Genomic DNA, 24,559 nt, shown 5'->3' with positions numbered 1-24,559 from the left:
AACTACAAAACACTGCTCAAAGAAATCAAGGATGACACAAGCAAATGGAAAAAAACATCCCATGCTCATGGATTGAAAGAATCAATATTGTCAATATGCTCATTCCACCCAAGGCAATCCACAGATTCAATGCAATATTCATCAAATTACTAACATCATTTTTCTCAGACCTGGAAATGACAATACAGAAATTCATATGGAAACAAAAAAGAGCATGAATATCCAAGACAATCCTTAGTAAAAGGCATAAAGCAAGAGGTAACACACTTCTAGACTTTCAACTTTATTACAAGGCTACAATAACCAAAACAACCTGGTACTGGTACAGGAATAGGCACATAAACCAATGGGATGAGACAGAGATTCCAAAAGCAAAAACATGGTCTCTCAACTAACTTGTCTTTGACAAAGTCACCAATAGTAATCATTGGGAAAAGGAGACATATTTAGCAAAAGGTGCTGGAAAAACTGACTGTCCACATGCAGAAGAATAGAACTGGACTCCTACCCATCACCATATATAAAAATCCACTCAGAATGGATCAACGACCTAAATGTAAAACCTCAAACAATAAGAATCCTAGAAGAAAACATAGGAAACACTCTTATGCACATCAGAGGAGGCAACAAATTCTTGACCAAGTCCTCAAAAGCAAATGCTATAAAAGCTAGATAGACAAGTGGGACCTCATCAAACTGAAAAGCTTTTGCACAGCAAAAGAAATCATCAAGAAAGAAGAGACAACCCACAGAATGGGGAAAAAATTGCAAATTATGCATCTGACAAATGCCTAACACAAAGAACAGGGAACTCAAAGTGAGAGGAAAAACAACAACAACAACAACACCATTAAAAAGTGGTCAAAGGACATGAACAGACACTTCTCAAAAGATGACACACAAACTGCCAACAGACACATGAAAAAATGCTCAGCCTCACTAATCATCAGAGCAATGCAAATCAAAACTACAAAGTGATCCTGTCTAACTCCGGTAAGAATGGCTATCATTAATAAGTCAAAAAAAACCAACAGATGCTGGTATGGGTGCAGAGAAAAGAGAACACTTCCACACTGTTGGAGGGTGCGCAAGCTAGTTCAACCTCTGTGGGAAGTTCTAAAAGAACTAAAAATTGATCTTCCATATGATCCAATAATCCCTCTCCTGGGAATATACTGAGGAATATAAATCATCCTACAAAGACACCTGCACATACATATTTATTGCCACACTATTCACAATAGCAAAAACATGGAACCCAAACTACTGCCCATCAAAAATGGACTGGATAAAGAAAATATGGTACATATACATGATGGAATATTATGCAGCCATAAAAAAGAACAAAATTATGGACCTTGCAGTAACTTGGATGGAGATGAAGACCATAATACAAAGTGATCTATCACAGAAAAAAAAGAACTAAATACTGCATGTTCTCACTCATAAGTGGGCCCTGAATATTAATCACATTGCATAAGTTACTGGGCACTGCTAGGAGAGGGGAGGAGGAAGGAGGGTGGGGGCAGGTAACAACACAAAGAGTACCTGGCTCACTGCTAGTAACCTGCATGCAGCCTACTTATGTAGTTAATCCTAACACCCCATATCTCTCTTTTTCTAATTTTAAACATGTGGGGTACAATTCAGGATTAGGTATACAAGTAGTCATTGTACAGGTAAAATTTGGGCCTCCCTTTGGTCCCCACTTCACCTGGTTGGAGATCAGGTACACTTATTAATACCCCACATCTCTATAATAAAATAAATTAAAAAAAAAGAAATGAATGCAGATAGTGTTGATTTCATTCTAGGAGCTGCTTACCACCCCTAACTCCCTTCACATCCTATCCTCCCCTGAGGGATTAAGAAACTTTAAATTACTTAACCTGAGAATTACACAGTTGAACTGGATTCTGTGTTGTTGTTTTTCTTAAGTAGCTTTTTATTGACCTACTACCCTATGTCAGACACTAGGCTTGCTGCTAGGGATGCAAGTTATGAAAAGACAGTATCTGCTCTTACAGCATTTGCAGGGGTTGGGGCAGAATCCACAATACAGAGCTATAAGTGCTTTGATGGTGACACCACAGAGGTGGGTCACTTAATCCCAATTTAGGAAGTCAGGGAAGGAATTCTTTGTAGCAGACATAAAGGTCATGCAGAGACTAAAGGATTGATGGTAGTTAGACAGAGAACAGGGCCAAGAGTATCCCTGGCTGATGAAATGCATGTAGAGAGGGCAGTAGGGGAGAGAGCACTGAGGGTTAAGGAGACATAAAGCAATGCTTCTCAAACTTTGATGAGCATAGGAACTCACCTGTGAATGGAAATGCATCTATTCAGTGTGTCTGGTGAAGCATCTGAAGGTCTGCTTCCAGGTGATGCCCATGCTGCTGGTCCATGATCATGCTCTGAGTAGCAAGGACAGAAAGTAGCTACAGTGAAGACTGACTGTCATGTCCATAGAGTGTGTCTCTTTCACACTTGCACCCAGCCTAGGGCCTGACACATATAAAGTGTTCCTTCAAAGCTCATGGAGTAAATACAAGAGGGATAATGATGCTGCTGGAGAGGTTAGGAAGGGCCAGTCAGGAAGTTCAAGAGTTTAGAAATTGTCTTAAGAGCAGCAGTGGTGAAGAAGAGGGTGAGGGCGAGAAGCATTGAGGGGTTTTAAGCAGGATTAGTATATCACCAGATTTCATTTTAGAAAGATGGTTTCAAGTTGAGGGGCTCCCTTGTGGTCCCAACTACTTGGAAGGCTGAGGCTGGAGGATCACTGAGCCCAGGAGTTCAAATCCAGCCTGGGCTGGATTAGTTACAAACAAATAAATAAACTCAGATGACTCTGGCTAGCGTGTGAAAGTGGAATGGAGCTTAGTGAAACTGGAGATAGAGGGGCTTGTTAGAAGTCATGCTGGTGACAAGATGACTGTGGCCTGCTCAGGGGAAGAGGCATTTGAAATGGAGAGCTGTCCAAGGAGGCCATGGGAGGAGGCTGAGCGCAGAGACTTTGTCAGTGAGGTCCATTGATCAGCTCTTCCTCAGTTTGCTGAGCCCCAGGCAGAGGCCAGGAAGTGGGAAACCTGCAATTCCTGTCAGGAACCCTTCATATAGCCTGAAGTAAAACAGGTAAGTGTCTAGCTCAGAGTCCTCCACAGGTGCTCCTTGAATATTTGTGGAGTGACTTTGAAAGGAACTTGATAGTTACTAAGAAATAGATGAGTGAAAGAATATTGAGTGACTCAGTATGAGAGCGTCAGAGCCAGGCAGTGAGCAAGAGTGTGATTGTATTGACCTGGCATGCGTCCCAGGAGAGGAGCCGACAGTGAACAGTGGTGGGTCTGAGGAGAGAAGGAGACCCTCGTGCTTCTCACCTCTGTGGAGGCAGAGGCTGCTTCTACTTCCAAACTTCACAGTTCAATAGACTGCATCTTAAAGCAGTGTAGAGTCCCATGAGAGAAAAGTCACTCCTGTTGAGATTTTTAAAAATGAAATGTCACCATCTCAAATAATATTTTTCTTTTATTTTTAAAATTAATGCATTTTTATCATGGTGAATACACATAGAAAAACATATAAAGAAGAAAAACATCCAAAAGACTCAGAGAAATACTTTTATGGTACTAACTTTTTGATGTGTTTTCTTTTAGTTTTAGTCTGTGCACATTTTACATAAGAGATTTTGATATGTACACAGTTTTAAAATCATATGTTTATGTAATCTGTCATCACAAACATTATCTCTGTCATTAACATTCCTCAAATATAATTTAGACCGAAGTTTATTAATGCCTTCTCTATTGTTGGATATTTATGAGGCTCTAAATTTTCTTTATTAAAAACAATGCTGAAGTGAAAATTATTGTGCAAAGATATTTTGTTGACATTATGAAATATTTCCTAGAAGTTAAGAATTGCTGTGTCAAATAATGTGAAATAAGATTTCTGAGACATTTTGTCAAATAGCTTTTCAGAACCCATTGAACCCATTTCCAAGTTCTCATGCAGAATGTGTCTAACTCATTGTACCTTACTGACATTGAATAGTGTAACTTCTAAATTATCAACTTGTCCAGTTAATTTTTTTGTTTGTTTAACAAGTTTGGTAAGATGGAAGTATTTTTTCCTGTTTATAAGCCACTTAAAATTATCCTTGTAGGGCAACCCTCTCAGGTCTTCTCTTACTCTGAGAGCTTTTCTGTCCTCTCAATAAATGCTGCTTTCAAAAAATAAATTACTCTTGTAAATGTTAATTGTTCAGATTCATTGCCTATATATTTTATTTAGTTCTAGTGATTTTCTTACTGATTTTATAAGCTTTTAATAAACTGTTTTAGTTCTTTTTCTCCTCGCTCTCATTCTTTAGTATTTGCAAAGATGACTTTGTGGAAAGGATCTTCTGTTGATAAGCATTAGTGTTTGTTCTACCATTTGGGGAGTTGGGAGTTATTAGCAGAAGGCTTCATGATATAGTTTGGAATGAGTATGTGGAATACTATTAGATATCTTGAAAATTGGATTCAAAAAATTTTTATTTCTGTTGTTCAGTCTGAATACCTGGCGTTTCTATAGTGCTATATATTTCATATTATTACTTACCTCATATTCATTATACTATATGATTTTCTTATATCAGTGATAGTCATTATTAATGAATTCACTCAGTAAATATTTATGTGGCCACTCTTGGGCTAGCCAATTAGTTTTACCACTTTTCAAACAAGAAAATCAAGAAGTAACATCTCTGAGTAAAAGCAGTACACCCTCTGGACAACACTCTGCAGTGTGTGACTCCACAGTTTGTGGCGTGGCAGGTGGTCTGGAGAATGGGAGCTCTGGATCAGCTTCTAAGTCAGAGAAGCCCCAGGAGCAGCATTTTGCAGCAGTTCTGTTGAGCCAGCAAGGAAAAGCTGCAGGCCAAGTACATATTGATAGCCTACTGTAGGTTCAGCGTGGTGTCAGATCCTGTGGGCCACAGAGATTCAGAGATAAGAAACGGACTCTGCCTTTGATGAGGTTATAATCTAGTTGTGGAGACAAATCTAATATGTAAAACAATCATATTTTGCTTATTTTCTGAATGGTTGTTTTTTATTTATTCAGCAGTAGAAGCTGCTTACATGTAATAGATACTGAGCCTAAATCATAGACATATTAGAAATATTTTCCCTATTTAAACATTTTTTTCTTTTAAATTATTTAAAAATGGAGACTTTTTTTGAGCTTGTTTTTTAGTGGGACATTTTCAGATCAGCTCTTTATAAGAAATAAAGTCATTCCCACAGCTTTTATTCCATAAATGGGCCTTCACTATATGGAGCCATTTCCACATTCTTTTATTTCTTCAGAAAAATGTAAATATAATGATTTTCAAGCTAATTACTGAAAGACCAGAGATGAGTAATTTACTTGAATATTATAAAAATAATATATAAATATATAGTTTGTGTAAGTTGTTCTTATAAGTGCACATGAATTTGGACAAATGAATCTTAAAATTTTCAATGGAAATGCATATACATTGTGTCCTTTTAAAATATTATTTCAGAAATGTGAATTGTCAAAGAATATACTACTTCCACTTCTTTTTTGTCATTGTCTTCCTATGATTTCATTGCCTCGTTTTTCTTTTTCTTTTTTCTTTTTATTATTATAAAGATATGGGGTACAGTTCAGGGTTAGGCACACAAACGTTGATTATGCAGGTACCCTTGTTAATGAGGTGTGCCCCTCCCTCCACTAGCAGTTGGCCTCAACTGCCCATCCCATCCCCATACCCCTGACAGTTTCTCACTACTGCCAATCCCTTTCTCATAGTATTATAATTGTTCAAGATCTGCTTATGACTGAGAACATATGGCACTCTGTTCTTTGTTTCTGTGATAGATCACCGAGTATGATAGACTCTAAATCCATCCAAGTTGCTGCGAAGTCTGTATGTTTGTCCTTCTTTATGGCTGCATAATATTCCATTGCATATAGGTATCACATTTTAAAAATCCAGTCCAGCTTTGATGGGGGGCATGGTTGGTTCCATGTTTTTGCTATTGTGAATAGGGCTACAACAAACATATGTGTGCAGGTATCTTTTTTGTAGAATGACTGGAGTTCCTCTGAGTATATTCCCAATAGGGGAATTGCTGGGTCATATATATGGAAGGTCAATTTCTAGTTCTTCCAGAAATCGCCGCATTGTCTTCCAAAGAAGTTGCACTAGTTTGCATTCTCACCAGCAGTGTAGAAGCATTCCTTTATCTCCTCATCCTCACCAGCATCTGTTGCTGGTTGTTTTATTAGTGATGGCCATTCTTACTGGGGTTAGGTGGGTATCTCTGTGTGGTTTTGATTTGCATTTCTTTGATGATAAGTGAGATTGAGCACTTTTTCATGTGTCTGTTGACTGCCCATATATCTTCTTTTGAGAAGTGTCTATTCATGTCTTTTGCCCACTTTTTAATGGGGCTGTTTGTTTTTTTCCTTTTGGCGCATTTGAGTTCCTTGTAGCTCCTAGATGTTAGGCCTTTGTCAGATACACAATTGGCAAATATTTTTTCCCATTCTGTGGGCTGTCTCCCTGCTCTCTTGATGGGTTCCTTTGCTTTGCAGAGGCTTGTTAGTTTGATGAAGTCCTACTTGTCTATCTTATTTCTTGAGGTATGGGCATTTAAGATTCTGGTCAGGAATTGGTTGCCAGTTCCAATTTCCATAAGGGCACCTCCTGCATTTTCTAAGATTCCTATAGTTTGAGGTTTTACATTTAGGTCTTTGATCCATAGAGTTAACTTTTGTGTATGGTGATAGGTAGGGTTCAAGTCTCAATCTTCTGCATGTGATCAGCCAGTTTTCCCAGCACCATTTACTGAATAGGTTCTCTTCTTCCTAGTGGTTGCTGTTGGAGGCTTTGTCAAACATGAATTGGTTGAGAAATTGAGGCTTTGCTTCCAGAATCTCTATCCTGTTCCATTGGTCTATATGCCTATTCTTGTACCAATACCAGGCTGTTTTGATTACTGTAGCGTTATAGTGTAGTTTGAAGTCTGGAAGTGTGATACCTCCTGCTTTGCTTCTTTTGCTAAGGATTGTTTTGGCTATTTGTGGTCATTTATGTTTCCATATGAATTTCTATATTGTCATTGTCAGGTCTGAGAAGACTGATGTTGGTAACTTAATGGGTATTGTGTTGAATCTGCAGATTGCCTTTGGTAAGATGGACATTTTAACAATGTAGATTCTTCCTATCCATGTGCATGGAATATCTTCCATTGGTTTGTGTCTTCTTGGATTTCTTTGAGTGGTGTTTTGTAGTTCTCATTGTAAAGGCCTTTCACTTCTCTGATTAGGAAGATGCCAAGGTATTTCATTTTTTGTGTGGCTATTGTGAATGGGATTGTGCTTTTAATTTGTGTCTCTGCCTGCTTGTTGTTGGTGTATAGGAATGCGGCTGTCTTTTGCATGTTTATTTTGTACGCCGAGACTTTGCCAAAGTCCTTTATCAGTGCAAGTAGGTTTTTGACAGATTCTCTTGGATTTTCAATGTATAGGATCATATCATCAGCAAAGAGAGATAACTTGATTTCCTCTTTTCCTATTTGGATACTCCTGATTTCCTTCTCTTATCTAATTGCCCGAGCTAAGACTTCCAACACAATGTTGAGCAAGAGGGGTGAGAGTAGACAGCCTTGTCTTTGTTCCAGTTTTCAGGGGAAATGTTTCCAGTTTCTGTCCATTTAGCAATATGTTAGCTGTGGGTTTATCATAAATGGCACTTACTATCTTGAGTTATGTTCCTTCTATACCTAGGTGTTTGAGAGTTTTTATCAAGAAGGATGCTGGATTTTATCAAAAGCTTTTCCTGCATCTAATAATATAATATTGTAGTTCTTGTTTTTACATCTGTTAATGTATTTAATGACATTTATGGTCTTGTGAATGTTGAACCAGTCCTGCATCCTGGGGATGAAGCCTACTGGGTCATGGTAGATGAATTTTGAGGTTTGTTTTTGGATGCGATTTGCTAGAATCTTGTTGAGGATTTTTGCATCTGTGTTCATAAGAGATATTGGCCTGTAGTTCTCTTTTTTTGTTGGCTCTTTACCCAGTTTGGGTATCAGTGTGATGTTAGCTTCGTAAAATGATTTGCGGAGAATTCCATTTTTCTCAATTGCCTGGAATACTTTCAATAGAATTGGTATCAGCTCCTCCTTGTACAATTTGTAGAATTCTGCTGGAAATCCATCTAGTGCAGGGCTTTTTTTGGTAGGTAGTTTTCATATGACAGAGTCAATTTCCTGGCTTGTTATTGATCTATTTAGTGTCTCAATGTCTTCTTGTTTCAATGTGGGGAGGTTGTGTGATGTCAGAAAGTCCTCCATTTCATTTAGGTTGTCAAGTAAAAATAGAGACTTTTAAAAAATTATTTGGAAATGAAAAAGTTTTATGTCAGTTTTTCCCTTTAGGGTTCTGAGTTTTATACAATGCTTAGGGAGTTATTTTCCTTACCTAAATAATAAAGATACTCTTCCATCTTTTCTTCTGATACTCTCATAATTGTGTTAAAATATTTAGAACATTAAACCATTTTGAATTTATTTTTACATACTATATGAAATAGCAGTCTAACTTATTATCCACATTGCTTATTCAGTTATCCTAGTATGGTTTACTAAATAATTCAGCTCTTCCTTTCTGATTTGAAATGTCCTTTTCTTTAAATGGTAAGTTCTCAGACATCCATGGATTTGTTTCTGTCCTCTCTTTTTCTAGGAATCCTTTTTTAACTATGTGAGTTTTGTTAGGATCCTTCCCACTTGGGTTCCCCGTATTTAAAATGGGGATAATATTGTAGTAGTTATTTCATCTTATACAATCGTTATGAGAAGTAAGCCACAATGTTTCCGGGCCTGGCCCAATTGTAAGCAGTCAATTAATGATATTATTTTTATTTGAGTTGGAGTCTCACACTGTTGCCCAGGCTGGAGTGCAGTGGCATGATCATGGCTCACCACAGCCTCAACCTTCTGGGTGCAGTAGATCCATCTGCTTCAGTCTCCCGAGTAGCTGAGTCTATAGTAGCATGCCACTATGCCCAGTTAGTTTTTTGATTTTTTTGTAGATATGAGGTTATACTATGTGGCCCAGGCTGGTCTCAACCTCCTGGCCTCAAGCAATCCTTCTACCTTGGCCTTTCAAGGTGCTGGGATTGAAGGCATGTACCACTGCGCCCAGCCCTTATCATTTTTACAGTTTGTTTTGTAGCCAGTGCCAGTGACTCTTAATTACTATAGAAGGTAGTCTCTGTTATTGATTTTCTTCTTAATAATTTCAAGTATTTCTTGGCCATGCTTATATGTTTATTTTTCTGTTTGAATTGAATTTCAATTAACCAGGCTCCAAGAAAAACCAACAAACGAACAGCTGAGATTCTGATTGAAATTGCATTAGATTTATATATTAAATAGAGAGATTTGACACCCTACAAAATTGAGTCTTCTTATATACAATGTAACTCTTTCCATATATGTAGGTTTTGTTTTATGCTCTTCAATGAAATTTTAATTATGTTGACACTTAAGCATTGATTTTTCTAGCTTTTCCCTTGTTATGATGGAGACTGGCTCTCTTCCCTCAAGCCAGGCAGAAGTAGCTTCAGAGTTTCATTAAACACCTTGAGATATATTCTCTTTTTAAATCATCCAAACAGCCCTGAGAGGTGAGATTGGGCATTTCAATCTTACAGGTGAGAAATTTAAAAACAAGGAAGAAAGGAAAGTAACAGTTTTAAACACCTACATATTAGAAACATGAGTGTTTTTACTTAATCTTAAGTAAGTCATTTTACAAATGAAACTGATACTGAGAGAATATGAGACAATAAATGAAGAGACACAATAAACGAAGAGAAAGGGTTGAAACCCAGGGCTTGGGACTCCAAATCTTATTTCTAATGGCCAGTGGCTACTGCTTCCCTTTGGTGCTGTCTTTTCCTCTGCACTTGCCATTTATTTCAATAAAATTGCCCCCAGACCAATTGGCTTATTTTCTGGGGCAGGCTGCCATTTCCAAATCTAGTTTCTGAAGCCATTGAATAGCTCAGCACTATGAGGTCTACCCAAGAGCCAATCAGCGTGGCTTGGTCTATTCTATTGCTGTTGAACATGGTCTGGATGCCCAGATGCTGGGTTATAGAGTGGACCTGTGAGGAAGCCCAGGGTAACAGAAACATTGATGGAAACCAAAAATTATCTCATATGAGGGGGAACCCCTCAAAACCTGGAATTTATTTATAAAAAATTGTGTCTTTTCTTACATGTTTAAATTTCTGTCAACCTTCAAAGTACTCTCCGTTTGATGCAATATACCTATTGAGACACTATTTCCTCTGCTCAAAATGGTTTTTAAACTTGTCAATTTTGATGCCGTTTAGCTTCTGCACCTCTTCCACATGGGCAAAATGTTTTCCTTGAGAACTTTTTTCATCCAGGGAAATAAAAAAAGTTGCTCTGAGAGAGAGGAGGTAAATAGGGAGGGTAGGGTATGGGAGTCATGCTATTTTTGGTCAAAAACTACTGAACACTTAGCCTGGTGTGGGCACGTGTGCACGTAAATCACTCATCATGAAATGGGCAAACACAATGAAAGAATCTAAAAAAAAAAAAAATTGAAGCTGAACATAACCTCTCACAACAACGCTAGCTTGCACACTGATGCTGATGGGTTTTTAGGACGCTAACCTGGTGGGTGAAGCCTTTACTATAAGGATCTCACCCTGCAAAAATAATTCTGGTTTTCTTTGGGTCCCTCCTCATACATTGGAACCCTACTGTTTTGTTATCTGACTGCCAGATCGAAGAACCCCAACGCTAGGTTAGATTGCTAGGTTCATTATTACATGACCTGGTGAGCTACACAGGGTTGAGAATCAGTGACCAGGAAGAGGTGCCTGACCTAGAACTGCCCCGCTCATTGGGCATCTTCAGCCAGGAAAGTGCCTCTCTCCCAGCAGCAGCCTCTCCCGTCAGTAGGATTGTTAGATGCATTGCTGTTCCTGGGTTTGTGCATAGATATTCCTTTAATAGTGGAGTTGTTATTAAACCTTTGTCCTTTTTTGCAGAAACAGGGCATCAGCTACCTGCTTTTTTTGTTTTATCCACAGTAGGCACTTGAGTGAGGAGGCAGAATTTTAACCTCTTCTTCCTGATTTTGCTGTGTGAATGTGAATATTTGTGCATTTATTGCCTCCCTGGTATCCTGATGAAATGGATCCTGCTGCAGAATCTAGGCTCTGGGAGAGACCTCTGCCTGTGGGAACGTCGACATCTGAATGAAGCCAAAGGGTTCCAGAGGTGTAGAAGGAAAACATTGTTGTGGGGCTTCAGGTTCTAGGTGGTTTGTGATCACTTGGAGCAGTTTTTTCATATATTGAGACTTTGATTTTTTCATTCAGTAAAAAATCCTTTGCTCTTCAGCAGAAAACGTTGAAATACTAGTCTATGCCATCTAGGAGGAACTTATATTCTCTTATGAAAGAATTCCAGAAATGAAAATTTAGACCTGTTTTACTTGTTTTCATAGATTGTTTGAATAGTGATAACTTGGGATAGAGGCAGGTCTGAGTGATTGTGAAGAGACCAGAAGTAGGATTTGCTTGTTAAAAACTCTGCAAGCATTCCACCCTGCCAAGGTTGTTGTACAACTTCACGATGACATCTCCTGGAGCTGAGCGATGCAATGACCTGTCCATAGCACTGCATTTTATACCATTGGAATAGGGGTGGTAAAACAGAGAAAGTAGATCAGGTCTTCTGCCCTTGGAGTGGATTATGATCTACTTTAAAAAACAGTCCTTAGTTGGTAAGGTTTGGGGAGGGGGGTGGTACACAGCACTTTTCTTCCCTGTTCATTTTCAGAACCAACTGAAAGAGACAAAGGAATCAAGCCGATAGAGGTTAAAATATCATTTTTATGACTAATAAAGCTGATCCTGGGAAATGTAGTTTATCTGTGGACAAGTGAGTTTCTTAAAGTGAACTCTAGAATCAAATAGACTTACCTACAAGTCATAGGTGGCACTGGAGTACTGCAGGCTTCTCCTCCTACCAGCCATCCCTCTCTACCCATTGCCTTCTGCCCTAACATTTATACAGTTAGGGAGCAGAGCACAGAGGGAGCCAAGCTACACATATCCAGTTCTTATCTTCCAAATTACTGACACAGGAAAAAGGCCCACTGTGTTACATTGAAAGATATTCCTCCACAGGGAAGCACTAGGTTAGGAAAAAGGAGATTCCCTCCCTCAAAAAAGCCCCTGTGATCAGCTTGAGATGAACTTTAAAGCAATACACACTGACTGTATGAATTTTTGGTAAAAGATGTGTACAGATATTGAAAAGGAATGGTCAGGGTAGTAAGTGTTTAATTAGGGCATACTTCTGGAAGGAGGCAATGGGCACATTTGGTAGAGAGAAGCACACATCTTAAAGGGACTGACCTGTTGAAATTGGGAGCATTCACTCATGGTGAGCTTGAACTGTGGAAAAATGAAAAAGGCCTCCCAATATGACTCATATAATGGTTTTCATGATCTTGAAGATGTGAGTTAGCATCACCAACCCCAGTAGTTGTAAATGGAATGTAAGATTAGTTGGCACAGTCCCAACTAGATCAAGCTCCCAGGCGTCAGGCCTAGCCAGTGCAGTGTATGGATGGCCTGCAAGGCTGCAGGTGGGAGGGGATGGTTCTGGAGGTCCTTGCAAGACGAGGATGTGGCATTAGACATCATGAGTGGGTCCCTCATCTGATTTATTACTAGTTTGACAGGTTAGGGGTATTCTGGTTTTTCCATCTGAAAAAAATACCTAAAGATTTATTTTGAACAAATAGAAGATTAAAAAAAAATTGTTTCCTTTTTGTCTAAACAGCTAGGATACAAATTGAAAGCTGTGGGGGTGTAGACTTGATTGATGTGATGCTTTCTTTTGAGTTTTCAGTTTCTTAATTGAAAATGGTTTAAAATCCCACAGATTCTGAGGTGAGGACAGGGAGGAATGGTATCTCAGACCTTCCAAAAACAGTGGATAAGCCAAAGGTCATTTTCTTCTTGACTTTGAAATACTATGTGTAACTTTAGTATGGTGGATTTCTCTTTCAAAGCACATTTTTCTTAAGATGACATTATAATCTGCTGGTCTTCTCAGAGCACCCAGAAACTGGCAGTTGAAAATTATGGAAAGAAGATTAAAATTAACTATGGATGAATACAGAGATAATAATTATTTAAAAGCAACACATTTCCATTTGATCTATTTACTACCTGTGTGTACATTTTAGGATTATTCATACTTAATGTGTGAATAAGTGGTATAGCCAAATCCATAAGGTAGTTATGGTCAAGTTAGATTGGCTAACCTAAGCCTAATGTTAATCGGAGATATCTGTCTGTCCATGTTGTATAGTATAAAGTTTGATGTGACTGAGAGCAGAGAGACCCAGGTGACCTCTTGGTGATCTATTTATATCTCCAAGACTTAGTGAGTTGTCTTCTCTCTGCCTCATAAAACAAAATAACATATGTAAAATGTTGAGCACAGTGCCTGGTACATAGGAAGCTCTCTAATACTTAGCAACATGAGGAAATAGTTACTGTATTCTAATGTGAAAATAGTAATAAAATAGTATGTAAAATTTTTTCCTGGTTGTGCAAAGTTCAACAAGTAGTTATTAAGTTCTTGTATGCCAGATGCTGTTTTAGGGACTGGAATACAAGAACTAGGTAGGGAAGAATATATCATTGCTTTGTGTCTCTTTAATTGTGTATTACAGACTAAGTTGTTGCTTGCTGCTGTGAAGACCTCTATGGATAGAAAATGTTTATTTATTTTCCCTAATTATGTTGGAAGCCAGAGAGTGACTGTGCAGATATTTGACCACTGATAGCTGAGTGGGTCAGTGCCTTCTCTGAGAAGTCAGTCAGATAAACCCTGCCCATCTTTTTCTGTGGATGAAGGCGGTGCTTAGGAAGAACTTGCTTAGCCTCTATGTTAGCTCAGGAACAAGGGTTGATGTTGAAACATATTTACTGAGTTCCTTAAGGCAAAGCCCAAACCCGCTTGGAATCTGCTCTTTCTGAGAGCCTTTGCTACAGGGAATCATTGTGACGATCCTTTTCTTCTTCAATGTCTTTTCATTTGTTACTGTACTGGGTCTTTTGAATTTTGATTTTGGGGAGAGGGTCTTAGAAATATAGCTCCTGGCTCATTCTTGATTGAGCATGTGAGTCAAGTTAATAGATTCTCAAACTGGATTTGACTTTGGGACACTTTATCAATGTATGGAGTTTGAAATTTCAGTTTGCATAATTCACTGGCCATGGTTGGTGGGGCTCATCTTGGCCCCTACTCTTTACTGCCCACTGTGTCATCTAAGGTAAGTCTTTAGTTCTCTGTACCTAAGTTTCTTCCAGAAGATCAGGTGGGAATTTCAACCTATGTCCTAATTGTTTTACAAGAGTTAAGAGATCTGCACTTAAAAAATTGTTTGCACAGAAGAAAACCTCCACTGAATAGTCTCTGTGAAAGTTTTTATTCCAACAAGCAAAGAAATCAATGATGTGATAATCTGGCATCTGAAAGAATGAGACCATTTAAAAAATGAATTAATATTTGTTACCTATTCATTCTCAAATCTTTGCTTCCATAGCCCCTCAAATGAGAATGCAAATTACTGACCAACCTTTTGGTATTCTTTTCAGGGACACCTGTGTGGTTCTTTGTGAAAATTGCTCCAATTCGAAACGAACAGGATAAAGTGGTATTATTTCTTTGCACTTTCAGTGACATAACAGCTTTCAAACAGCCAATTGAGGATGATTCATGTAAAGGTTTGTAATTCTAATTTGTACAAATACATTTATGCTTTTTTGCCTTTAGTGTGGCTCTTGTTACAGAGGATTTGAGGTTGCCAAGGCAATCTCTTCACAAAGATCAAGATTTAAACTTTAATTTGTGTTGGGTAAAATACCGTGTCATTCTGGGATGTATGAGGGTAAGAGAGGGAGAGAAATGAACACTTTGTTAGGAAAGCATTTGAATCAATTTTATACCTTTTAAAATTAACCCTTTCATTTGCAGTTGGGCAAAAGAAGGCAGTTGGGCAACTCTGGTATTAGAATCTTTTCAGGTTTTCACATGAAAATGTCAGTCACCGAAATGGGTAGTCCATGGCCACATTCATCTGATTTATACATAAACTTTCTTAGATTTGGTTGAATTCTAGCACTCCAAGATTGTTAAAGGAGTCCTTAGCCCATCTCTACCTCTGTGGTTGTGCTAAGCCCGTGGCTGGTCAATTCATTTGGAACATAGCACTAATGAGGTCTTGAGTAACAACATTTCCATATGGATCATTTAATCAGCTCTGTAGCCATAGTTTTGAGCACTCACCTCAGCTGCATCATATGCATGTATTGTTTGCATAATGTGGGGCACCTAGGAAAGGAGATGACTCACAACTTCTGGAACAACTCTACCTCTGAAGAGGTCCAACTCATTAGGATGTACAAAAGAAGGCATGCTATTCCCTGAGGTTTGGGATTAGGGGTAACATAGCATCTCTTTCATAGCTTGCACTCAAGATAATGAAGAGGCTAGGAGCTATTTCATGTTACATTGCTACCTGACTCTGTGGTTGATTTTCCAGCTCTATCTGAAAACTCTTCTCCTTGAGGTTTCCGGAGATGTAGGAAAGAGATGAGAGGAGTCCAGAGGAGAGTCAAACTGGGATATTTTATTCTTGATGTTATAAAATTTTTATTGTTAAATGGGCATTACAGGAGAAAATAAAAAGCATTATGTGAATGTTCTCTTGGGAACTATGTCCTCTGAGGGTATTTTAAATCCTGGCACATGTAGACACATTTATGGAGTTCAGAGCACAATGCTGTGTATACCAGTGCATCCTAATTTTTAAAATTGTCTAATAGCTTAATAGATCCATTTTGGCCTGCCTTTTGGTTTTAAGACTGCAGCAGATACTAAGTCTCTCAACCAATGTCTCAGTCTCTTGAAGTCTTCCTTTTCTTGCAGATTCATGATTGCCTGATTTCTAGTTTTGGATTTGAATATTTCTCAGTGCAATAGGTATTAAGTGACAATAGACTCACTCATGACTAAGCACCATCTTGTTACCATTTAGAAAGACCAGAAAGGCTTTTTAAACCTAATAACCTCATAAATGTTATTTTAAAGACAATCAGATATTTTGACACTTATTTTTGCAAGTGTTCTCTTAAAAATTTAGATATGTAATTTGGCTGAGTCAAATGTTTTCTTTTTCTGACCACTGGAACATTTTTAGGTGATGTGCAGGTATTAATTAATAGAAAAGGCATACATAGCAGAGAATGCTATGCTCCTTACCTGTCACCTAGGTGCCTGCATTTGATTCTCATGCAACCTGAAAGAAGATAAACCAGAGTGATGTAGTGAGAATCACTTAGGTTTATTTTCCAGAAATAAAATGCTTCACTTCATTTAATCTGCCACAGTGGTGCATTTACTTGCTGATAAGAGTTTTGGTTGACATGTACCTACATACAGAGACGCTCATGAGTACACACACACACACACACACACACACACACACACATACACACACACACACACACACACACGTGTGTGTGCCTTATTCCTTATTAGTGGAAGGAACTAGGTATTAATTATCTTTGTCAATGAGATAAGTAGGAGTAACTGTGGATTGATTTGTAAAAATTTAACACACATGCATACTCGCATATACTTTAGCCCTAAATATAGGAATCCTGCTAGAAGACCATGCTTAATGGCCTCAAAGACATGGCTTTATAAGCTTGAAATGCTATGGAAGATATGTTCAGACCATGCCCCTGGCCCACTCTGCTTTGGTGATCTGCTTAGAACAAAGTCAACTTTTATATTATTCTGTTTATGATGGAATCATATGATAATTCTCCAGGCCTTGCTGGCTGTAAAGCTATAAGCTGCAGTTCTGGCTGCAAGGATCAAATCTAGATCCTAGAAAATACTCTACCATGTGGCTGGATTGTTTTCCTGGCTTGACATTTCTTCTTGGATGTACTCTGAGCAGTTTGTTTCCAGCAGACCAGCTGGGTTTTGAGTATAGCACCTCAGTCAGCATTAAGAGTCTTAAAAGTCTTGCTGACCCAGGCTTGTTTGGAATCCACTTTGGAGATGGAATGGAAGGATGGATCATCTAAAACCCCAGAAAATTCCCAGATAATTGCATTTTGGCACAGCCACACGGGATGTTTTTTCCATCATCAGATTAGTCTTTTAAGTCAGTTGTGCTCAAATTGCCTTTAAAATTACTTTGCTTTCTCTGATCATGTAGTGCCTAACTTTGGGACTTAGGGGTGGAATAGTGATGCCAGAAGCCAGTGTATGTCTCCAGTTTTCCCACAAACCACCCACAAAAGGGTCAACACATGGGATAATTGACAATAGACTATGTCGGCATCTGACACAAAGTAACTCTCCTTCCACCCAGAACCTTAGGCACAGGGGATGAGCACTGGGAATGCTTCCTGAGCTCCCTCTTCCACTTGGTGTGTCAGTTCTCACGATTGTTTTTATGAGCTGTACAGGCCCCAGACTTCATCTTCACTTACTGCCTTTTGACTAATTCTCTTATTCTCTGACAAATAGTGCCCACAGATGGCATGGAGCAGGGAGTGAAAGTCAAGCTAGGTTAGCTGTTTGGAAACAGCTGTGTGTGTGTGTGTGTGTGTGTGTGTGTGTGTGTGTGTGTGTGTGTGTGTGTTTAAAGGCTGAACGAGACAGTAAGTGTGAATTTTTGGTTAAAATGAGAATCCGTGATGCTCCAGCAGTTTCATTTGTTCTTTATCTCTTGCTTACTGTTATTATGGATAATTGGAGTAGGCTGCAGCATATATTTCTGTCGCATTCTCCCTCTGAGCCAGGAAACTTGAGCAAATGGGTAGAGACGAATTAGAGTACAAGGTTTAGAGTTTTCTCTATGCTGCTCACCAAAAGATGAGTCACTCCTCTTGTTTTCTCTCTTGCCCACCAAATAATCTCATATTAAAGGGACAAGTTCATTTTCAAAGATCCACATATTTACTTCTAAATTCAGAGATAAACTTGAGTCAAATACAGATAACAAAAGTATTGTAAAACTCCAAAGCAGATTTTTAAGAGCCAAAGATTTAGAATATTGAAGAATGAAGACTCTAGCAGACTGTTGTAACTGCTGACCCTTCTCTGTGTATCTTCATATGGGACATTTATGAGGCACTCTTGGGAAAGAATCAAAGTAATAGATTTAAGCCACAGGTTTCCCTCCTCCCTCCATGTTAATATTTTATGTCTATGCCCTTAGAATGATGGAAAAGCGATATTTAGTAACAACTACTTAAAAAAGCCATTCTAGATTTTTAGTTACTTGCACATTGGTAGGGAAAAGATTATAGAAAAAGACTTGAGGACACTTAGGCAGTGGTCCACGCTGACCATCCTTCCTGGTATCCTATACTCTTCTGGGTGTTGGGTTATAGCATTAGCTCCTTTGAGATAATTTGTTCTCTGTATTTCAGAACAAGGCTACCCTCTGTCTTTTCTGATATCCCTATACTTATCCTCAGAGTAACTGGCATTCTAACTCATCTCAGAACCATCTCTGCTGTCCTAGAGAAGATGCAGGGCTATGCAAGCTAAAGCAGCCTCTTTGGTGACTCAGCCAAGTTAAAACCTAGCAGCCACTGTGTCAAGGTTGGGGAAAGCAGTCATCCTTCCTGAGAATGGAGAAAGGAGCCAGTAAATAGTTTTGTTTTTTTTTGCAGTTTGCTCGACTGCACATTGTATTCCCCTCCTTCCATCTTTCTTCACTTTTTATTCTTCCTCTTCATCGCTTTGTTTACCTCCTCTAATTTTCCTGATCATGTGGTGCTTTTAATTTTCCCATGGCACCCACAACCCTGCTATGTCTAATTTGCTGGTGACATTTGTGGTAGAGCTAAAAGAACCCCGGGACAGGGGGTTCTTCATTTGATTTCAGTTTAATGTTTGAACTTTCAAATGGGATGTTTGGAGGAGTGGGTGCAGAAATACCTGGCACAAGAAGGAGGCACAGGAATACCCCTTAAAACTGAACAGCTTGCGAAGTGGACTGCTTATCCATTGGGATTTTATATCTCAATGGACAGAGGTAAGGCATTGAGAGAAAAAAATTATCCTTTGACCACATTTTATTCAACATACACTTATTGGGTGTCTTCTGGGTGTCTGACTTCGTGGTAAGTGCTAGACACAAGGAAATGTCTGAGATAGGAAATGTCTGAGATACAGCCCCTGTTTGTTTGAGTCTTCTTGGGAGAAAGGGCAGACAGTAGGCCAATAAGAACAACAAAGCACAATCAATGCTTTAGAAGTTTGTCTAAGGCATGTGAAGGTAAAACCAAGGGAGCAGGGAATTCTGCTAGGGATAGGCCAGCATCTGGGAAAGGCTTTCTTGAAGGAGGAGGATGAGTCAGCTGTCTTAATTTCATTGTGGAAGATGACCGTCTGGCTTCTCCTGAGCAAGACCATCTTGGTCTATGGTCTCATTGGGCTACCCTCTCCCAGTTGGCCTTTTGGACAATAGGCGTTTCACTTTCTCCAGAAATGGTTCCTCTGATCGCTTGGTGATAAGGGGCATCACAGTTCCAAATTGTACAGATTGTTTCACACCAAACTGGTTGGCTCTTCTTGTTTTTAATCTCACTGAATAGCTGTCACCCAAGTCACCCAAGCCAGAAACTCAGGCTCCACCTGTATTACTGCTTCTCTTCCTTCATAGCTGTTTTTCAGAGTACTGTTGATTTTGCCTCTGTGAAAGTCTCACCTTGTCTCTTGGTCCAGGCTATGGCAGTGGTCCAGGCCAGTGTGGTCTCTTGCCTGGGATCCTGACTCATCTTCTCTCTGTCTACTATCCATGCTGTTTTTTCTTTCCATCTTAAATGGAAGTTGGTGTTTGTATCTCTCTCCTCAACACTCCTTCAGCTGTTTAGGGTTTCAAGATGAAGTTCAGATTTCTTTCTTTTTTTTTAGTTTAGAAAATATAGTTTGCCGGGCTCGGTGGCTCAGCCTGTAATCCTGTGCCTTTGGGAGGCTGAGGTGAGTGGATTGCCTGAGCCCACAGGTTTGAGACCCACCTGGGCAGCGAGACCTCATCTCTACAATAAATCAAAAAATCAGCCGGGCATGATAGCACATGTCTGTAATTCTGGCTACTCGGAAGGCTGAGGCGGAAGGATCGCCAGAGCCCAGCAGGTCGAGGCTGCGGTGGCCGGGAGCGGCCACTGCACTCCAGTCTGGGCGACCGAGTGAGACTCCAACTCAAAAAAAAAGAAAATATAGTTTATTTGAAAGTAAATTAGAGAGAAAGTGGAGATTCACCTCCCCAAGGTAGGGGAGGGGGCCAAAGCCAGGAAACATGGCTACAGCCATAGCTCAAAGAGCACAGGGCCACAACAGAGTCTAGTAAGGCAATGGCCAAGTTCAGACTCCTTGACTTACTGCCCAGGTTCTTCCTGGTCTGCCCCTGCCAACCTCTTTAGCATCACTTCATAAAACTCTTGGCATCCCCCTCCCTCTTACAAGTCATGCCCCATTCTTCTATCCCTTCAGAATATCTTGCTCTTCACTGACATATTACCCTGTTTTATGATTTCCTACCTTTGTAGAACTGTTCCTTCTGTGTGGAATGTCTTTTACCTTCTTGAGTCCACCCAATTCCTATTAATATTTTAAAATTTTACCTTAGCATCCCCTCCTCCAGGAAGCCTTCCTTGACTCCCCAGCCTGGTCTAGATATGCCCTTTCTAGGCAATTTTGGCCATAGCATCCTGTCATAGAACTTAGCTCACTGTACCATTATTTTTTCCTTACTTGTCAGTCCTCCCTACTAGAATGTGTAATCTGAGGCCAGAGTCTGTGTCTTATTCATGTTAACATCTCTAGTATCTAGTGCTATACCTGGCACATAGTAATGTTTATAGCATTAATTCGTGGATGAATGAATCTATTCTTTCATGTAGCTAGGTGTGATTGCTATTATAAAGTATCTATAGAGCAGGAAGGAGAAGATGGGCTTGGGAACTTGAGAGATAACTTATTTCCTTCAGCACAGGCAGAACCTGCCCATCCTGGGTAGGTTTGTGACAGGGAAATTTCACCTGCCTATCTATTTCCCATCCAATGCCCACTCACTGTCCCATGTCCTTGCTCAGTCAGCTGCAAATCAGCTCCTTTAAAAGCCACATTCTTGGAAAGATGATCAAGGCTAGCCTGAACATGGGAAATGCTCAGAAGTTCAGCCACCTTCCTTTTCATTCTTTCATGTTATATCAGCTGATGGACCAAGGTGTCTGGGGCATCTGCCCTGCCAGCTCCCTCTCATCACTGTTCCCACAGTATGGGTGACAGAGGTGGTGGCAGTGGTGACAGGGTGAGTGCAGAGCCCTTGCTGATGTTTGTGTGCACAACTCTTTTCTACCTGATTGAAAAATAAACTTCTGCTCTTCTTGGATAACTTTGAAACATTCAATTCCAGCTTTGTTTTGAGCCAAAGCGGAGCCTGACTCTGAAAAAGACTTTTTTTTTAAAAAACAATCTTAGTTCTCAGTTACCAGTGCACATTCTCATTGGTGCTTTTGGGAGAGATATCAAAGATCCCTTCAGATTCTGTACTGTCCCCTCCTGTTAATATAACACAGTCCAACCACTAAGCATCTCTTTTCAAGCTGATCCCAGCAATTCCACACTCTGCTTCGTGGCATCAGTGTGGATGAAAGCACCACTAGCTTTTTATTAAAGCCCAGCACTTCTGGAAGAAGATAAAAAAAAAAGAGCTGATTTGCTGTTCTTGCTATGTTGACAAAAATTTATCCAGTTCATGATTCTTAATGGTTGTGCAGAACAATAAAATAAGGCCGTTCTTCCCCTTAACTTCCATTGTCCTCTAGATTTGAAGTCTGCTTGGAAAGGTGCTCCAGGGTAAAATTTGGCAGATGAGATATGTATTGGAAGATGCTAAATGCTTCCAAATACTAAAGAATGAAAAAAAAATCACATAGTCCTGCTTTTAGTTGTCATGTAAAAATGTTGCATGCTCTGTTTTATTTGCTGCATACACTATGTCCAGGTTTTTGAAGCTCCTGAAACCCAAGCCTGGTCTTGAGAACCCTGACAGGCTTTTGGGGTCTTATGGGGAAACTGCCATGGTCATAACCTTGATGCAGATGTGTTGTTGGATGTGGAATAGATGATTGTCTTTGGGGCCTGTAAAAGCAGTTAAGATCACTCAGATGTCTTAGATTCTCAGTAAAGACCTGTCACCAGGCATCCTTTCCTCATCTCAAAGCAGACTAAAATCTGCCAGTGCTTTCGCCCCCACCTACCCAGGGATTGAATTCCTTTCTTATTCCCATGGCCTCAGAGAAGATAATACATGGAATGACCATTTGACTAACTTGTCCATTTAAAACTTAGAACTGGCTCAGTTTCCACAAGATCAGACAGCATACAGATTGGGAACAGCCTAAGCCAAGTCACAGAGTAAGAGAAATGTCTCAGTTGTCTGGTACTATTTGGTAGAAAACCTTGGGCCAGAGTGGAGAGAGATCTGGGTTCTAGACTCTTTCTCATAACTCTGTGTCTCAGTCTTCCTATTTGTAAAATGATACTAAGACCTACCCTACCAACGTCACAAGCTGTGATTAGGATGGAGTAAAAGTGTATGGGGAAAGCAAATTGCTACATGCATGTGAGTATGTCAAGGTGCTTTTCTGAGCAGCGAATCTTGCTTGTGGGGATGTGAAGTGACCCGGGGAAGCTCAGGACACAGGGGGTATCTGTTTCTGACACTGTAAGTGGTGATGTGAATGTCCTTGCTCTCTGGGACATAGCTGACATGGTTGACCCTATTTTTTCACTCTTCCATGTGCTGCAGGCTGGGGGAAGTTTGCACGCCTGACCAGAGCACTGACAAGCAGCAGGGGAGTCCTGCAGCAACTGGCTCCCAGCGTGCAGAAAGGCGAGAACGTTCACAAGCACTCCCGTCTAGCAGAGGTAAGGAAGGGCCAGGGATTAGCTCATCTTGACCCTCACTTCCAGGGGCTGTGGGGGTTAAGGAAATGGCACAAAGCTAGCTGTCTTGGAGGGGACCTTCAGGAGGACCCCCAGACTCCTGTCTTGCCTGGGCTACATATCACTGTGTGTGACATTGGGTAAGTGACCTAACTCCGAGTTTTGTACTTTCTCATATTTAAAAGCAGGTTGACCAGCATGGGCAACATAGCAAGATCTCATCTCTACAAAAAAAAAAAAAAAAAAAATTAGTGGGGCATGGTGGTGTGCACCTGTAGTCCCAGTTGTTTGGGAGACTGAGGTGGGAGGATCACTTGACTCCTGGAGTTCAAGTCTTTGGTGAGCTGTGATCATACCACTGGAGGCTATTAATAGAATAACCTCCTCTCCTGTTCTTCTTCCCCTTGCTCACTTTTATCTGGCCACACTGGCCTCCTTGTTGCTCCTTGTACATACCAGACTTGACTGCAAGTCTTTGCCAAATGTCACTTTCTCTATGCAGCTACCTGTATTAGTCAGGGTTTTGCCAAAGAAATAGAACTAGTAGGATATTTATATGTTAAAAGAAGCTGGGTTCAGTGGCTCATGCCTGTAATCCCAGCACTTTGGGAGGCTGAGGTGGGAGGACTGCTTGAGTCCAGGAGTTTGAGACCAGCCTAGGCAACATGGCAAGACCTTGTCTCTAGAGAAAATCAAAAAATTAACTGGGTGTCATGGTGCCTACACATAGTCCCAACTACTCAGGAGGTTGAGGCGGAAGGATTGCCTGAGTCTATAAAATCAAGACTGTAGTGAGCCGTGGTCATGCCACTGCACTGCAGTCTGGGCAACAGAGTGAGACCCTGACTAAATATATAAAGATGTATTGCAAGTTATTGGCTTACATAGTTGTGGGGGTTGGTTAAGTGGCTCCAGAATTCATTGGGAAGATTGGCAGACTGGAAACTCTTGGGAGGAGCTAATGCTGAATCCACAGATGAATTCCTTCTTCCTCAGGGAAACTCAGTTTTGCTTTTAAGGACTTTCAATTGACTAGATGGAGCCCACTCGGATTACAGAGGATAATCTTTTTTCCTGAAAGACACTAATTACAGATATTAGTCACATCTACAAAATATCTTCATGGAAACAATTTCATTGTTTGCTTGAATAACTGGGTTCCAAGGCCTAGCCACGTTGACAGATAGAACTTATGATTACAGTTTACCCCTTGTTAACTTGACAGTCATATATACATTTTTCTAAGCCAAATAAGACAATAACAAAATCATACTTCCACCTAACATGATAGAATTAGCATATGTACAACAGAAAACATACCAACTCTTTCCCCCAAAGAGGATGTAAAGTCCTTGGTGACATTTACTCTCTTCATATCCCATAACTTAAATACGTTGACGTAAAGTTAACTATTATTAATC

At 39.9% G+C, this 24,559-nt stretch overlaps 1 protein-coding gene across 1 annotated transcript in view; it reads left to right on the top strand.

Annotated features, from left to right (window-relative positions):
* LOC103260232 (potassium voltage-gated channel subfamily H member 1-like) overlaps positions 1-23,120 on the top strand; it is a gene marked incomplete at its 3' end in the record, with an annotated part of 51,361 nt that extends 28,241 nt beyond the window's left edge. Inside the window, exons 4-5 of the mRNA XM_021712241.1 lie at positions 14,750-14,878; positions 23,002-23,120. Of these exons, the coding sequence (XP_021567916.1) occupies positions 14,750-14,878; positions 23,002-23,120 (248 nt within the window). The remainder of the gene's footprint in view (positions 1-14,749; positions 14,879-23,001) is intronic.
* Between the last annotated feature and the right edge of the window lie 1,439 nt (positions 23,121-24,559).

Source organism: Carlito syrichta, unplaced genomic scaffold, assembly GCF_000164805.1.
Source record: "Carlito syrichta isolate Samal-C Ts95f unplaced genomic scaffold, Tarsius_syrichta-2.0.1 Scaffold303148, whole genome shotgun sequence".
NCBI classification, from domain to species: Eukaryota; Metazoa; Chordata; class Mammalia; order Primates; family Tarsiidae; genus Carlito; species Carlito syrichta.
The sequence above is the reverse complement of the archived record's forward strand: the minus strand, read 5'-3'. Positions and strand labels throughout refer to the sequence as shown.